At 47.1% G+C, this 18,376-nt stretch overlaps 1 protein-coding gene across 1 annotated transcript; it reads right to left on the minus strand.

The window, feature by feature from the left end:
- Window positions 1-1,241: 1,241 nt before the first annotated feature.
- On the minus strand, window positions 1,242-10,602 carry SMIM10L3 (small integral membrane protein 10 like 3). Its single transcript, XM_082260142.1, has 2 exons — window positions 10,306-10,602; window positions 1,242-1,717 (listed from the first exon to the last, which is right to left on the minus strand). The coding sequence occupies exons 1-2, from the start codon at window positions 10,486-10,488 to the stop codon at window positions 1,697-1,699; spliced, it is 204 nt and encodes a 67-aa protein (XP_082116268.1). The 5' UTR covers window positions 10,489-10,602; the 3' UTR covers window positions 1,242-1,696.
- Between the last annotated feature and the right edge of the window lie 7,774 nt (window positions 10,603-18,376).

Raw genomic sequence — 18,376 nt, forward strand, 5'->3', positions numbered from 1 at the left:
CTTTTGTCCAGGGATGTCCTGTCCGCTGAAAAGTGCAAAAGACTGTACACAAATTTTGTCGGACAACAACAGCCAACTGCAGAAGTGATGTCATGTGATGGTTAACTTTCCGTGTTTTTTTTTCTTCTCTGAGCATGCCCAGTCTTGCTAATCTGCTGGCCGAAATCTGTACTGACTGGCGAACAATCGGCCGCTCTGGTGTTGGCCAACAAAAATTTTAATGCTTGCACGACAGATTCTGTTCGGCCGAAAAATGCGCTGTTGGAAGCATCATACTAACAAGCCTACAATCGGCACGTGTGTACGGGGCTTAATTACTGGAACCATGTCCTTTGGTCTGATGAGACCAAGATAAACTCATTTGGTTCAGATGGTGTCAAGCCTGTGTGGCGGCAACCAGGTGAGGCGTACGAAGACAAGTGTGTCTTGCCTACAGTCAAGCATGGTGGTGGGAGTGTCATGGTCTGGGGCTGCATGAGTGCTGCCGGAACTGGGGAGCTACAGTTCATTGAGGGACAGTGAATGCCAACATGTACTGTGACATACTGAAGGAGAGCATGATCCCCTCCCTTCGCTGACTGGGCCGCAGGGCAGTATTCCAAAATGATAATGACCCCATACACACCTTAAAGACGACCACTGCCTTGCTAAACAAGCTGAGGGTAAAGGTGATGGACTGGCCAAGCATGTGCCCAGACCTAAGCTCTATTGAGCACCTGTGGGGCATCTTCAAACAGAAGGTGGAGGAGCACAATGTCTCTAACCTCCACCAGCTCTGTGATGTCGTCATGAGTGGAAGAGGACTCCAGTGGCAACCTGTGAAGCTCTGGTTAACGCCATGCGCAAGAGGGTTAAGGCAGTGCTGGAAAATAATGGTGGCCACATAAAAGACACTTTGAGCCCAATTTGGACATTTTCACTTAGGGGTGTACTCACTTTTGTTGCCAGCAGTTTAGACATTAATGGCTATGTGTTGAGTTATTTCGAGGGGACAGCAAATCTACACTGTTATACAAGCTGTACACTCACTACTTTACATTGTAGCAAAGTGTTATTTCTTCAGTGTTGTCACATGAAAAGATATAATAAAATATTAACAAAACTGTGAGGGGTGTACTCACTTTTGTGAGATACTGTATAATGAGCACATTATCTGTAGGCTTTTGATCAGAAACTCAGGTTCACATGTGGAATGCCCATGTCCTCCAACAGCTTTTAAAATGTAGTAAACATAAAAAAAAAACACTAAAGACATGCACAAAGTCTTTACCAATCAATATGATTTAGAAGATAGGGATGATAAACTTGCGTCACCAAGTCCGGTCCATAGAAATAAAAATATGAAGGTAAAGTCATTTAAACCATCCTGAAAATTGACTAAAACGGCGTTTGTTGTTAAAGAATAGCCCGTGCTACTACTGGACAAGGGGTGAACTAAAACAGATTTCATGAACGTCAAAGGTGTCATCGCTTTATGCGAACAAGTAAAATGACATTCGGATAAGCTGCATCTTGTCAAAGGTATTTCCAGAACTTCATCATTCACCTCGTGCCTCGTAGTATCGCTCTCCTGTAAGAAAGCACCTCTTGAATCTTTTTTTCTACATAATGTACTAATGGTAAACGGCCCATCCATTGTAAGGGTATTACAATGTCCAATGGAGACGAATTCTCTGCTAAAGATGGTGTCCGCGTCTTAATGGATTTCTATGTGAACCTGAAAGAGATGGAAATACACATCAGGTAAATTGGCTTGGCTATGCATTTTGATGTTTTTTCCCCTACTATAGTAAAAAAAAAAAAAAAAAAAAAACCACAATGACGACCTTGTATTAAATGATAAGTCCACCCTAAAACTAAAATCCCTGCATCTCTAAATCTCCACAATCTAACTCTAACCTATCTAGCCCTGTAAAGAAGAAATTAGTATACATACCTTTTTTTTTTTAAGCCGCTCCAATCCTGTATCCAGCGGCAGAAGCTCTGCAGAGGACACAACCGACAATGGCTGTGAAGGGAAGGGAGGTCAACCATAGACATACTATGGGACTTCCGTTGTCGGCCGTGTCCCCTGAACCCGTCTCCACAGCGAAGCCTCAACTGACAGCTAAGCGGGTGATCGGCTTCAAAAAAGGTATGTATAATGATTTTTCTTTATAATGCAAGATAGGTTAGTGTTAGATCGTGGACGTCAATAGATGTGGGGATTTTAGTGTTAGGTAAATTTTAAAGGATAAGTCCACCCTATATCAAAACATCAGAAGAGAAATCCATTTCTCTGATGTTCATTGACGGACACAGCTCCTGATCTTAGTAACCATTGGGTTATACTGCCCCCTACAGGAGTAGGACACTAGACAGAAAAAAAAAGTCTGGCTTTGCCTATAAACAGTCCGAGGGGGTATACTCCTCCTCTCTGCTATAGGTACTCAGTTTTGTTACAAGCAGTGTCAGAATTACAACTCAGAGGGGTGGGTTCTGTGTCCGTCAAACATCAGAGAAATGGGTTTTTACGGTAAGTCAAGAATCCCATTTTCTCTTTTGTACATTGACGGACACAGCTCCTGATCTTCTTAACCGTTGGGATGTCCCAAAGCAGAGTTAAACATGAGGGGTGGGAACAGCAAAAAAATTCCCAAGGCTAAAAACCGTAGCCAACCAGGCAACAGGAGCTCAACCAAAACAACTGGAGCGCACCTATATGAAAAAAAAAAAAAAAAAAAAACAATACACCCTCAAAGAGGACCAGGTCCTCGAAACAGCAGCCTGCAAAACCTTGCGGCCGAAAGAAGCATCCGCAGATGCCAACACATTCACTTTATAGAACTTTGTGAAAGTGTGCATCGACGACCAGGTGGCCGCCTTGCAAACCTGCATTACCCATGCCTAATGACGAAAGGCCCAAGAGGCACTGAGCACCCGAGTAGAGTGCACCTTAACAGGGAAAGGAGGAACCTGACCCCTGATGGAATTGGCCTGAATCACCATCTGTCTGATCCATCTGGAAATGGTCACAGAGGAAGCGGACAACCCTTTCTGAGGCCCATCCGTAAGCACAAATAGTGAGTCTGCCTTCCTAAAAGACTCTGTAGCTACCAGGTACATCCTAATCGCCCGAACCACTTCCAAGGCATGCAAAGCAATTTCCTTAGGATGTTTTGGCCTGGGACACAGGGAAGGCAACACAATGTCTTCATTCAAATGGAAATCAGAGACAACCTTTGGGAGGAACAACAGACAGGTGCAAAGAACCACCTTATCGCTGTAATTCACCAAGTAAGGCGAACAATAGGATAACGCCACCAGTTCCGACACCCTGTGTGCAGAGGTGATAGCCACCAAAAAAGCCACCTTCTGAGAGCGCAAGCAAGGGAATCTCCCGAAGATTCTCAAAGGGAGCCTTCTGGAGGACCGAAAGCACAAAATCAAGTTCCCAAGGCAGCAACAAAGACTGCACTGGAGGAACCAAATGTTGAAAACACCCTGAAAGGTACGCACCAGGGAGTGTGTGGCCAAGGGTCTTTGGAAAAAGACCGCCAAAGCTGACATTTGGCCCTTGATGGTACTCAAGGCCAACTACTGTTCAACCCCCCGTTGAAGGAAGGTCAAGATCCAAGCCACCGAGAAGGAGCGAGGATGAACTCCAACAGACTCCCACCACATGATGTACGTCTTCCACGTACGATAGTAGATATTCCTAGAAGTAGATTTCCTGGCTTTTAACAGCGCTGAAATCACAGATTCAGACAAACCCTTATCCTTCAGCACCTGGCTTTTAACAGCCAAGCCATCAAAGCTAGCGACTGTAAAGCAGAATGAAAGATTGGCCCTTGGGACAGCAGATCCTCCCAGAGAGAAGGCTTACAAGGAACATCGGCTACCAGCAGCACCAGATCGGCGTACCAGACCCGGCAAGGCCAGTCTGGGGCCACTAAGATGACCAGAATCCCTTCCGCCTCGATCCTGCGTAGAAGATTAGGCAGAGGCTTGAGAGGAGGAAAGGCGTAAATCAGACAATACTGACCCCACGGGCCACCAACTAGTCTTTGGCATCCGCCAGAAGATTCAGTGACCATTCCACGAACCTCTGCACCAGTCTGTTGAGCCAAGACGCCAACAGATCCACCTCGGGGGGTGCCCCACCGGTGACAACTGATGAAACGCCTCTGTATGAAAAGACCATTCCCCCTGGTCCAACGTCTGCCAACTGAGGTAATCCGCCTGCCAGTTTTCCACTCCGGGAATGTGTAGGGCTGGTACGAAATGTTCTGCCCACCTGAGAATGCTGGCTACCTCCAGAGCCGCCAGGACACTTTTTGTGCCCCCTTGGTGATTGACATAAGCCACGGCCATGGCATTGTCTGATCGCTCGGAGCTCCAGGATATTGATCGGACTAGATCAGGGACCCTATTGTACCCCAGCTCAGCTGGATTTGGTTGTCAAGAGATTCTTGTCCCGTTTGATCAGAATCTCCCTTTGCAGGGACCTTGTATGGAGCTGTGCAAGCGGGACCCGCCTCGAAGGTTAACACCATCAGACCCAGCACCTGCATGCAAGTCTGGAGGGGATGACCATCTGCTGGACAGCAGGAGGCCAATCGGAGCCTGCAGTTTCTGGAGTTTGTACAGAGGAAGGACTACTCTGGCTAAGGCTAGAGTCAGACACAGATAGTCTAGCTTCGTGAAAGGAGCCAAGGCAGACTTCTGAAGATTCAGAATCCAGCCAAACTCCTTCAGGGTCCTTATGGTGATCTCCAGGTTTTCCACCAGCGCAATATTAGACTCTGCTCACAGAAGAAGATTGTCCAAGTAGCCCAGGACAGTGATCCCCCACTGAAGTAACAATGCTAGCACCGGGGCCAACACTTTCGTGAAGTTCCGAGGAGTGGAGGCGAGACCAAAGGGTAACGCCACAAACTGATAATGCTCCTCTCCCACGGCAAAGCAGAGAAAGCCCTGGTGACCGACACATATTGGAATGTGAAGGTAAGCGTCCTTGATTTCGATGGAGGCAAGAAAATCCTCCTGATGCAGGGAAGCCACCACCGTGTGAGTGGACTCCATTCTGAACTTCTGCACCCGCACAAAGCAGTTCAGTGCCTTGAGGTCCAGAATTGGACGCACCTTGCCTTCCGTCCCAGGGACTGTAAACAGTTTTGAGTATAACCCCTGAAAACGTTCTGAACTCGGAAGCAGGACAATGACCCCTTGAAGTAAAAGGTCTTGCACTGCCTCAAAGAGAGCCTGTAAGCGGACCTGGGACAGTCGCACGTTGCAAGGAAAAGAACCTTTCCGGAGGGTAAGCACGAAAGCTCGATCTTGTAGCCAGACTGTATGAGCTCCTGGATCCATATGTCTTGTACCAGGGAAGTCCACAGGTCCGGGAAACAACGAAGATGTCCCCCCCACCCCAGATGCGGATGAGGACACCTTGTCCGCGGGTCTGAAGAAGCCTGCTCTTGACTTGCCAGACCAAGTTCGCTTGGATCCTCCAGAGGAGCCCCTGAAGGGCTTTAATCCTTTGTCAGTCGACCCTGAGAGACGAAAAAAAACTTCTTGTGAGCTAAGAAGGAGGGCCCACACCTACAATGAGGGTCCTTGCCCTTAGTAGCCTAAGGAAGAAAGGTACTCTTTAAAGACTCCATTAGTCACCAGGGGGACCCCACAAAAAAATGTAAAAACACTTCTAAGGGAAAACCCCCACTGCTCTTGCAGCACCACCTAGTTGCCAGTCACAGAGCACCAATCAATCCTCAGCAGAGAGGGAGAGGACCCCACCAGACTCACCACCCCACAGAAAAAAGGCACCGCAGCCACCAGGAGAATCTGCACTGCGCATGCGGCGATGAGGAAATGAAAGGATCCAGGAGTCTGTACCAGGGGATGAGGGGCTCCCACCGCCGCAAACGCCGCCCAGAAGGCTCCACAGACATGGCCGCCACTGTTTTCTATGGCAAACCACTGCAAAAATGCCACCAGACTACACAAACATGGCCGCCGTACACTGCAGCACAGGGCTACAACAAAATGGCAGCTCCCAGGGACCCAGAAGGGATCCCTAGGCCTCAAGGACAGGCACAGGCAGGACTGGTGGCCCTGTCAGGAGCCCCTACTAGGTACAGCCGATCGTCCGGCCTCCGGCAGTGCACCCCCCCCCGGCCCCCATCGCCAGCACAGTGCCCTGCCCTCACCCCAGGAGGTGGACCAGACCACCCACACAGCCCCAGCATATAAGTGGGGGGGTAGGATGGAGGATAGATGAAAGGGGGTGCCTGACGGGAAGGAGAGGAAACTGGGGGTCCGGCTGTCCCATGTCTACCACAAAACCCTCCAGGGGGAGAGGGAGCACAGCTACTTACCATACCAGGAATCAGGCGAGCACCGCTCCAGACAGAACCCCTCGCCATCGAAATGGGGGGCTGTATGAACGCTGCATTTAACTCACACGCCAGCCCCCGTCCAGTGGGGCTAGGTCATGGCCAACCTAGCACGGAGCTGAGGTCTGTGCACGCTCGCTGGCCAGACTGGAGTGACCACTGGATCTAGATTATCCAGCCCCTCGCCCAGTCTGGCAGTTGAGTATAGACCTCACAGGAAAAAAAATTCTATCTATGAAGAAAAAAATTGCCAGGACCAGAGATTCCAGCAAGGAACTAGGTCCTCACTCCTGACTAGGCAGAAAAACACTGCTTGTAACAAAACAGAGAGCCTATAGCAGAGAGAGGGAGTATACCCCCCCCCCCCCCCAGAGTCTCCCCATAGGCGTAACCAGGCTTTTTTTTCTGCCTAGTGTCCTACTACTGTAGGGGGCAGTATATATAAAATCAGGAGCTGTGTCTGTCAATAAACGAAAGAGAGATAGGTTTAAAAAAAAAAAAAAAAAGAATTCTGCACAGCTTTCAGACACTGACATAATGGAGCATCACTATAGGATCCTGGGAAAGATGATGCAAAAATCTCATGAGAAGCCACTCCCTGTAGATTTTGGGAATCCAAGATGCCACAGGAAGGCCAACTAAAGTCACCCAGCTGGAAGTCAGGTGTAAGGTTGTTTTTTTGTTTACATTTTCAGATTTTTAATGCCTTTATTGCTTTCAATTAGCTTTTTCACAAGGCTGTGTTTTTTTTTTTTTACTTACTTAACAAACAAGTTATACTAGGGATGCACCGAAATGAAAATTTTGGGCCGAAACCGAAAATGCAGGATGCCATTGGCCGAAAACCGAAAATGACTTTTTCCCCCCAAATAATTTTAAAATGGATAGAACAGGGGCATACGCCAAAAGCAGGCAGCGATATACACCTGTCGCTGCCACCCTGTCACAGTATATGTACTGTGACGAGTTGGCAATAGGTTAAATTTAATTACCAATGGTATTTGTATTATGCAGCATGAGGGGGTTAATGTATTGTCACTGCTGGTCACTCATCTATTAGTGACCGACCAGTGGCAGTTAATTAACCCCTTTGTGCTGCATTAGTGCAACCATTATCAGTGTTAATTAACACTGGTTGCACTCATACTGGTTGCACTAATGCAGCACAAAGGGGTTAAATAACTGCCACTGGTCGGTCACTAATGCAGCAGTGACAATACATTAACCCCCTCATGCTGCATAATTAATACAAATACCAATGGTAAGCTGCCTCAGCTATCACCCCCCTCCCCTCCGCATCAGCCTCAGCATCCCTCTCCTACTCACTCAGCTCCTCCGGTGTCCATTATTCAAATGTCCCGCCTCTGGCCGGCCGCCCGCCTCCCGGTGATGTCACTACTACTACGATCTGTCCATGAATGAACTGACACACCGGGCGGGCGAGCGGCCACTAATAGCTGTCACTATGTGAGCTTCACTTCTCTTCAATTCCCTGACACACCGGGCGGGCGAGCGGCCACTAATAGCTGTCACTATGTGAGCTTCACTTCTCTTCAATTCCCTGACACTCCGGGCGGGAGGGCGGGGCGAGCGGCTGCTAATAGATATAACTATGTGATCCTTCCTGTCAGCTCAGCGGGACTGTGTGTGAAATTCTGTGAATGAGAACTGACCTGACACCGGGCGGGGGGAGCGGCCGCTAATAACTATAACTATGCGAGCCTTCACTTCCCTGTCAGGCATGTATCTCCGCTGACGGGGAAGTGAAAGGCTCACATAGTTACAGCTATTAGCGGCGCTCCCCCCGCCCCCCCGTGGGGTGTCAGGTCAGTTCTCATTCACAGAATTTCACACACAGTCCCGCTGAGCTGACAGGAAGGATCACATAGTTCTATCTATTAGCGGCCGCTCGCCCCACCCTCCCGCCTGGTATGTCCCTTCATTCATGCACACATCTAGTAGTAGGGACGTCATTGAGAGGCGGCGGCCGGCGGCGGGACTTTTAAAACCTGCCCTGCGCTGCACCCTTCTCCTTCCTCACGGCGGCCATATTAATTTCGGCACTGTTAACCCATTATCGGCCGAAATGGGATAGGCTCATTTTCGGCCGATAATTTCGGTGGCCGAACTTTCGGTGCATCCCTATGTTATACTTACCTGCTCTGTGCAATGGTTTTAAACAGAGCAGCCCCGATCATCACCTTTTTGAGAGAGCCATGTACTGATGCATAAAGGTACAAAACCATTAGAACCACTTCAAAGCAGAGCTAAAGGGATCAAGTCACCTTTCCCTCAGTGGATCTTTTCTTGTATGCTGGTCTTTGGCCATGTTCATTGGCTGGTGCAGGATGACGTCACTCCTGAGCATGCGGAGGAGGCTGTCATTCCAACACACAGAGCCGGCACTGTAGCTGCACAGCTCAGTTTACAGTGCTGGAACAGCCAGGTAGGTGCATTTTACTGCAGAAGAGACAGCATATGTCTGCTCTACAATAAAAAGCTGCATGCTCGCTGTTTGTTACAGCAGAACTTTAGCTCTGCTTTAATTCTGGTTTTCTTTATCGCCTACCTAAATTAATCACTTCAACCATACATTGTGTTCCCTTCCCTACCTGTGTGTATTCTACCCAGCCATGCCTAGGTGTTAGGAATTGTCCATGTAACAAAAATATACAACAGCAGCAGCTAAGGAGTGGTGGAACTTTGCCATGCCTGGAGATCATGGTTGAATCTACTGAAGGGGGATAGGGAGGGTAATCAGGGTGGAAGAGAGGAGGGGATCGACTGAAGTGGGATAGGGAGGGCAATCAGGGTGGAAGAGAGGAGGGGATCGACTGAAGTGGGATAGGGAGGGCAATCAGGGTGGAAGAGAGGAGGGGGATCGACTGAAGTGGGATAGGGAGGGCAATTAGGGTGGAAGAGAGGAGGGGGGATCGATTGAAGGGGGATAGGGAGGGCAATTAGGGTGGAAGAGAGGAGGGGGGGGGGATCGATTGAAGGGGGATAGGGAGGGCAATCAGGGTGGAAGAGAGGAGGGGGGATCGATTGAAGGGGGATAGGGAGGGCAATCAGGGTGGAAGAGAGGAGGGGGATCGACTGAAGTGGGATAGGGAGGGCAATCAGGGCGGAAGAGAAGAGAGGATCGACTGAAGGGGGATAGGGAGGGCAATTAGGGTGGAAGAGAGGAGGGGGGATCGATTGAAGGGGGATAGGGAAGGCAATTAGGGTGGAAGAGAGGAGGGGGGGGGATCGATTGAAGGGGGATAGGGAGGGCAATCAGGGTGGAAGAGAGGAGGGGGATCGATTGAAGGGGGATAGGGAGGGCAATCAGGGTGGAAGAGAGGAGGGGGATCGACTGAAGGGGGGGATAGGGAGGGAAATCAGGGCGGAAGAGAGGAGGGGGATCGACTGAAGTGGGATAGGGAGGGCAATCAGGGCGGAAGAGAAGAGAGGATCGACTGAAGGGGGATAGGGAGGGCAATCAGGGTGGAAGAGAGGAGGGGGATCGACTGAAGGGGGATAGGGAGGGCAATCGGGGTGGAAGAGAGGAGGGGGATCGACTGAAGGGGGATAGGGAGGGCAATCAGGGTGGAAGGGAAGAGGGGATCCGCTGAAGGGGGGGGGGTGGAGAGGGCGATCAGGGCGGAAGGGATGCGCTGAAGGGGGTGGAGAGGGCGATCAGGGCGGAAGGGAAGAGGGGATCCAGTAAGGGGGATGGAGAGGGTGATCAGGGTAGAAAGGAGGAGGGGATTTGCTGAAGGGGAGGGCGATCAAGGTGGAAGGAAAGAGTGGATCCACTGATTGGGGGGTGGGGTGTAAGGGAAGAGGGGATCTGCTGAAGGGGGATGGGAAGACCTAGTAAACATTGTGAAGAGGAATCTGGAGGGGGCTGGGAAAGGAGATTAAGGTCTCGGGGCTCCGCTCTCACCTGCAGCCTGACGTTTAGCATCATGGAGGCGATGACATACAGGTAGGGGAATTTGATCCTCAGCCTCCAGGCCAGGTTGAAGAAGATGAGGAGAGTGCGGCTCAGGCCTTTGGAGAAGACCGCATAGGAGCGAGCAGCGGCCGATTGGGAGAGCCAGACTGCCAGCTGGGACAAGGACGCCATATACACCCCACCGAGCCCGGGGGGAGAGGGGAGATCACCGGACACTCCGATCCCGATCACCGAGAACCCATTCAGACCGCTGACCCGGAAGAGACTCGCCAGGCACCGCCCCCTGCCGGTACAAGCTGATCAGCTGACGCCGGGAGTGCCCTATGCTGTGTATGCGGCTGACACATGGGGAGGGATCTGTGCTGTGTGCTGTGTACATCCTCCTCACAGTGTAAACAGAGCGGGGATCAGTGTCTCCTCCTATGTGACTGGAGTTCAGTCTTAGCACACACTGACACTATACTCGGGTCTAAGCAGATTATATTTCAGTCATGTAAATCATGTAAGTGTTCCTTCACAGAAAAGAAGGTGAAATAACACTGATAAGACTATACAAGCCCTGGCCCTGCTGTACCTACCTCCAGGGTTGCCAAGCTGCCAGCACCCCACAGCAGCTTCAGAGATTTGAAATCCCTGCTCTTCTCCCTCAGGACACATCATGCTAATTGTAAGTGATATCCCTTGTGCTGATATTTTTATGTTTGTAATTTACACTAAACTTAAGACAATAGGAAACCACATAAAAAAAAAGATGTTTTTTTTCACCATCTGTGTCCCATTTAGGAGATTTCACTTCACTTCCTGTCCCATAGCCAAACAGGAAGTGAGAGAAGAAATTTCTGCAAATGAAAGGGAATTCCTTGGGGACCCCCAGGTCACCAGAACTAGTGTCCCCATTAGAATATTTCCCATCTATTACTTTTCTGAGGACAACCCAAAGTTTGGGATTTTCTTTTACTGATGTAGCACCCTCCTAGGTAGGTGCTAGAGAGAGAGAATCCTGTCTGCTTACTAGAGGGATTGCAGGTAAATCTATATTGCTCTCTGCCTACCAAAGAGCAGGGTGTTAGTGAGGTCTGCTCATTGTGCTCAGGTACAACTCGTTCTGTCTGCAGAGGGTTTCACACTGGTCCAATAGGGAGGCATATTGCACAGTGGGAGGAAACCTGGCAAATGAGTGTACAGGCAGGTGATTTGGCAGAGGGAAATGACACAGTGCATACTGATATACTGTATAAATGCCAGGAGCACATGTGCTCAGGGTCTTTCATCTGGATAGCGGCGTCCCAGAGGAAGAGGGAGGCTGCCTCCTCCTCTGTAGAGGTTCCATGCGGACTCAGGTGGTTGAAATGAGGGCCTAAAGAGAGTTAGAGAGGAACTGAACCCGGAGGTCCTGTGGAGCTAACTGAAAGGGGAGACACTGAAGGATCTGATTTTGCAGTACAGTGAGTACAGATCTGTGTCAAGGGGCCTGACCTGAGGGGGGCCACCCCTACAACTAGAAAAGTAAAGGCCCGTACACACGTACCGATTGTCGGCCGAAAATGTTCGGCCGCCGAACGATCGGCCGATTTTCGGCTTGTTAGTATGATGCTTCCGACAGCCGACAGCGCACTTTTGGCCGAAAAGAATCTGTCTTGCAAGCATGAAAATTTTTGTATGCCGACACCAGAGCGGCCGATTGTTCGCCAGTCAGTACAGAATTCGGCCGACAGACAGCAGGTTTGCAAGACTGGGCATGCTCAGAAAAGAAAAAACACAGGGAAAGTTAACCATCACATGACATCACTTCTGCAGTCGGCTGTAGTCGGCGATCAAAATTCGTGTGCAGTCTTTTGCACTTTTCAACAGACACCGACAGCCCTGGACAAAAGATGGCCGATCGTTCGGCCGACGATCGGTACGTGTGTACGGGGCTTAAGTGGACGGGTGTCAGTAAAGGGGATGCTAGTGAGTGTCCTGAAGATGATGTAGATCACCAAGTCTATTGCTGGAGATAAAAGAGCAAGGAGACTTAACCCTTTCCATACATTTGCCAGTATGTTTTAAGCAGTGTGACTGCTTCCACAAGCAACCTGTTAGGCCAAGTGAGAGTTGTCCTTATCAACTGTACATAGTTCCAGTTGGAGTATCCCATTATTCCCTTCTCCCATCCAAGTTTCACAATAAATACTACAAACCAACACCCCTGGACTGTTTATTGAGCAACAAGCCATTGGGAGTAAGGATGGATGTGTGAATTGTACCCTATGTGACTGTGTGCTGGTAATCAGAGGAGGCCCAAGAAGTCATTATACAGCAAGCCCTACAGGGACAGTACTACACTTTCACTTTCAATAACAATAGTAAACAGGACAAATAGAGAGGGTGAATCTCCTGACCGGGGCACAGACAGCAATAAAAACTGACAGGTGTTCTAATCCCTCTCTACGCTATCTAAAACTAAAAAAAAAAAAAAAAATTTTGTCTTTAGTTATTCTTCAAGTCATAATGTGCTAGTATGCATCACATACTAGCACGTTATGACGTACTTACCTGAAAACCAAGCCTTCCAGCGGCATGCTGTCACTGCTGAAGGTGCTTCCATCTTCACCCGGTCTTCTTTCCGGGTTCCTGGTCTTCAGTGATATGAATGACATGCACATGGGAGTTGCTGTTTACGGCACGGGATTGAAGGAACGGCATGGGTTCGCCGTTCCTTCAAAGCACATGCGTCCGTGACATCAGAGGCCGCATCTAAAGTAAATATCTCCTAAACGGTGCACATTTAGGATATATTTACAGTACCTAAAGGGTAAGCATTATGGTATGCTTACCAATAGGTAAAAATCATACATAAAAAAATCATACATATTAAAACAGAAATAAAAGGCAAAACATTTGTGTATAGATATAAATATATATATATAAAAAGAAAAACATTATAAACACCTTTTTTTTTTTTTTAAATAAATGATCACATTCCCTCTATTCTCAGCTGCATAAGAGCTGGAGGGAAGAGAAGCAACAGCACACTGACCTTCCCAGTAAAAGGATGTGCAGGGGAGGGGCATGTCAAGGCAAGTCTGATCATTGGAGGAGAGCACCCTAAGATCCCAGCACAGCTATGGAACTGATCACTGTGCGCTCTCATGTCTAGTGGGTCCAGTTTTTAACAGGAAAGCAAAGGGTCAAGCAGAAACACCAGGGATTTCACACAAAGGAAGCAATACAAAGAGAACAGGATACTTTCTCATACAAGTACATGGTACAACAGGCATAAATCAGGAATATGAAATGCTGGGGTAAAAAAACCTTTAGGCTTTAAAACAAACATTCATTTCATTCAACACCTCTCTAGCTATAAGCATTATAGGGAAATTAGTCTTTAGATTTCACAACAGCAGCACCAAAAGTCGTTTTTGTCCTATTACTTTCTGTTGCACCAGAATCTTGGCAACCTGACAGCCTTCTAATGAAAACTAACAGCAAGTATGTATAATTAACAGTTAACAGCTCCATTCACTATATTGCATTGTGGGAATGTGCATGTTCCCATGCACATTACTGGAATGCTAGTGCAGTGTGGTGCCATACACCCAAACACACCTTACCAGCGTAGGTGTGAGCCTAGCCTTAAGCCCCTAACAGACGGGCTAAATATCGGCCGGTTCAACAGAAATCAGCCAACATTTGGTCCATGTTTACACATGGCAGTTCCTCTGTTAGAACACAATAGCTCAGCAGGGGAGGTCACTGTACTAACTTTGGATAGTTAGTACAGCAAGCTCAGGAGGAGCTTGCTGGGTTGAACGAAAAAAAAAAAAAAAACTGATAGTGTGTACCAGGCATTAGAAACTCCACTTTAGAGTCCATGACATGATCCTTGAGAGTGAAATACTTCATAGTACATGCAGCTAGAGCGGACGGGATGAATTCTGTTAAGAATAAGTAAAAAGTCTGGGCATAGGTGCACTTTACACAGGACACAGGGCATTAAAAATCCAACTGTTAGAGGTATTTGACGTTTTTTTTTTCTGTATCTAAACGCCCCTCGGGCGTTCATTTTAATGGCCAGAATAAATGAATATTCTGTCCAATGGAATGAATAAACAGCCGAATACTTGACCTGCATTAACAGGTTTGCAAAGTTGTAGGCATGTTTTTTTACGCTGCTTTTTCCTCCCCTGGTGCAAAGGTTTCCAATGGAGCAAAAAAAGAAAGTCTTGTGTGCATGAGGCCTAAGGGTGCACTCACACTGACACTTTTAACTGGCTTAGGCGCGGTTCACCCCCTTGGGTCGACTCATTTGTGTAGTGTGAATGCCATGAACCAAGCCTGTGGGCAGTTAGGCTTCAGTCACACAGCCGTAACAATTTTACTGATGTTATTAGCCATGTGTTTTCTAGGAGAAAATTTCCTGCGTAATGATCTGTAAAAATCATATGTATAGATGCATTTAAATGCAAAAAGATGTATAAAGACTTATTTGCATATGTAGCACCCTCTAGTGTGTGCTACTACTGGTAGTAGGAAAAATATGTCTGGCTCCTGGTTAGGCCTGAGTCATTAAAGTGGGAGTAAACTCCAATGCATGACTTTTACCTATAGGTAAGCCTTACTATAGACTTACGTATAGGTAATGTAAATATCTCCTGAACGTGCACCATTTAGGAAATATTTACTGTTCATAGGCCGTTCTTTCAGAGTCCTGTTCCGTAAACGGCATTACGGCTCTGGCCACTCACACGGCCAGGGTCCAAGAACCTGGAAGGAAGCCTTGTCAGCTGTGACAGCGTGCCGCTGGAAGACTTCGTTGTAAGGTAAGTTTCATATAATGACGATGCAGTAACGCTCCTGCGTTTTTGTTATAGTGAGCTGGATTTGCAGCTGCAGAATCTCCACTCAGTAGTCATGTAGAGATGTGTTGAATTACCAGATCCAACTCTCCAGACTCATCACTGTGGACCCGCCTGCTTCAGCATACAAATATACATACACTCAATAAGATGTTCCTGGAGTGATAGGATGTATATGACAGTATAGAGGTGATGTGCTGAAGGGACAGGCGTGAGCAGTGATAGCAATGATAAGCACTTGATAGTAATGTTCAGGAGAGTAGTAGATGGTAATAGGTAGAATGCAGACAGGTTAGTAATCATGTATAGTAACAGGTGGTAAGGACAGCAGATGACATATACAGGAGAGACTAACCCAGTGCAAGGATAGATGGTAGTAGACTCAAGAGCTAGCAATCTATGTAACAGTGCAGATGATAGGATTAGTAATGCATAGATAGTAACAGTCCTTAATGTGCAGAAGTAGATAGTGTAAGTTTATCATGAAGGAATCCCCTGTGGGGTACTTATCACTAGTGAGGTTAGTAAGTAGAAGGGTCCGGTAGTAAGGGAGTGATCCGGTAGCGAGATACGGGATCAGTAGCGAGGTTCCGGTCTGTTCCAGGTAAAGAGAATAGCTGGAGGCTCCGGCAGCATAAGACAAGGCTGTTAAGCATGCGGTTTGAACGAACAACCTGTGAGAGAAAGCCGGCGATTGAAATAGCCGCTCAGAGCGGCGCTCAGTGATGATGTCATGCGGCTTAAAGGTATATGCGTTCCACCTAACTGAAAAGGTGGGACGCAATATGCAACGAAAAATGGGCAATAAGGGTACCAAAGGTACCAGAATCTTACAGATGCATACTAACACATTAAAACTTTGCCTTGCAGGTTTAAAAAGAAAAAAAATCGCCGGTGGTTTACTACCACTTTAAATCTGTGCCAGGGTTACTAGAGGCCAGGGCTGAATGACTCATTTTGGCAGCTCTCTGGGGCCTCCCCCTGTTTCTGGGACATTGGAGAATGTTCTAGAACTAATAGGTGGAGGCTAGTAGGGGTGCCATGAACATTTTTGGGCCCTCAGTCAATCCCCAGGAGTGGGATTGACAGGGGACTGGGAAACCCATAAATAGATAAGAGCCATGCCAGCAAGGGAGTCGGGTGGAAGATGGAGATGCAGTGTATGTAGTATGTGTTTATAAAATGATTTTATGATATACAGTGGCTATAAAAAGTCCACACACCACTGTTAAAATGTCAGGTTCCTGTGATGTAAAAAAAATGAGACAAAGATAAATCTTTTCAATCCTTACTCTGACCTATAAACTGTACACGTTTACTCAGTTGAACAACAAACTGAAGTCTTTTATGTGGAGGGAAGGAAAAAAAAAAAACCTAAAATTATATGGTTGCATTATACCCTTTAACTATTATTTGATTGAAGCACCTTTTGATTTTATTACAGCACTCCGTCTTTTTGGGTATGAGTCTATCAGCATGGCACATCTTAACTTGGCAATATTTGCCCACTTTTCTTTGCAAAAACACTCCAAATCTGTCAGATTGCGAGGCCATCTCCAGTGCACAGCCCTCTTCAGATCACTCCACAGATTTTCAATCGGATTCAGGTCTGCTCTGGCTGGGCCATTCCAAAACTTTAATCTTCTTCTGGTGAAGCCATTCCTTTGTTGATTTTGATGTATGCTTTGGGTCATTGTCATGCTGAAGGATGAAGTTCCTCTTCATGTTCAGCTTTCTAGCAGAAGCCTGAAGGTTTTATGGCAATATTGACTAGTATTTGGAACTGTTAACCTTCCTAGCGGTATTCCCGAGTGTGGCTCGGGGTTAAATTTCAGTGCCAAAAGCGGTAACCCCATGCCACACTCGGGGTACCGCTAGGAATCCTGAAAGAGAGGGTACTCACCTTGTCCCCGGGATCCAGCGATGTATCCCGGAGGTGTGCGGCAGCGGATCTTCCTCCCGATGCTCTGTGCCCCGGCTTCCATCTCCTGCGATGCGACGCTTGCAGGGGGGTGGAAACTGTGGCAAATTCAAATAGTAAAACACACAAACACACTGATACATTGCAAAATAAAATAAATTCACATTAGTTTGCCCCCCAGTGCCCTTTCCTGCAGTTTTACTGTACTTTTTATGTATATATATATATATATATATATATATATATATATATATACACACACATCTATACATACTTTAACTTATTTATAGTTATTTATTATATTATAATTTATGATTTTGTGTTTCAAACCTTATCATACCTGATATGTTATAAAGAAGAACGCACAGTAAAAAAAATCATATGTAAATAGTTGGTTTGGGCTGCTCATTCTTAAGAATTACATGCAAAATAATGGTACCGCTTGAATCACCTAAAATCGGAAAGAATCATACCGCCAGGGAGGTTAATAATTCCCTCTGCCTTGACTAAGGCCCCTGTTCCAGCTGGAGAAAAACAGCCCCAAAGCATGATGCTGCCACCACCATGCTTCACTGTGGTTATGGTGTTCTTTTCGTGATGTGCAGTGTTGTTTTTGCACCAAACATATCTTTTGGAATTATGGCCACAAAGTTCAACCTTGGTTTCATCAGACCATAACACAGTTTCCCACATTCATTTGGGAGACTTCAGATGTGTTTTTGCAAAATTTAGCCGAGCTTGGATGTTTTTCCTAATAAGAAAAGGCTTCTGTCTTGCTACTCTACCCCATAGCCCAGACATATGAAGAATACAGGAGATTGTTGTCACATGTACCACACAGCCAGATATTCCTGCAGCTCATTTAATGTTGCTGTAGGCCTCTTGGCAGCCTCCCTGACGACCAGTTTTCTTCTCGTCTTTTCATCAATTTTAGAGGGACGTCCAGTTCTTGCTAAGTTACTGTTGTGCCATATTTTCTCCACTTGATGATGACTGTCTTCACTGTGTTCCATGGTATATCTAATACCTTGAAAATTATTTTATGCCCTTCTCCTGACTGATAGCTTATAACAATGAGTTCCCTCTGATGCTTTGGAAGCTCACCGTGGCTTTTGCTGTTGGTGATGCGGCTAAGGCTCCATTCACACTAATAGGTTTTTTCATGCTTTTTGCAGAAATGCATTTCATTTTTTTTTAACATGGGTTCCTATGGAACACATTCACATCAATGCATTTTTGTGCCTCTGCGTTTTTAGAAAAGGGTCAGGGACTTTTTCCTGCAAAATGTAGTGTTTTGCAT

The sequence above is a fragment of the Pelophylax lessonae genome (genome assembly GCF_965119305.1).
Source record: "Pelophylax lessonae genome assembly, chromosome: 6".
In the NCBI taxonomy this organism is placed as follows: domain Eukaryota; kingdom Metazoa; phylum Chordata; class Amphibia; order Anura; family Ranidae; genus Pelophylax; species Pelophylax lessonae.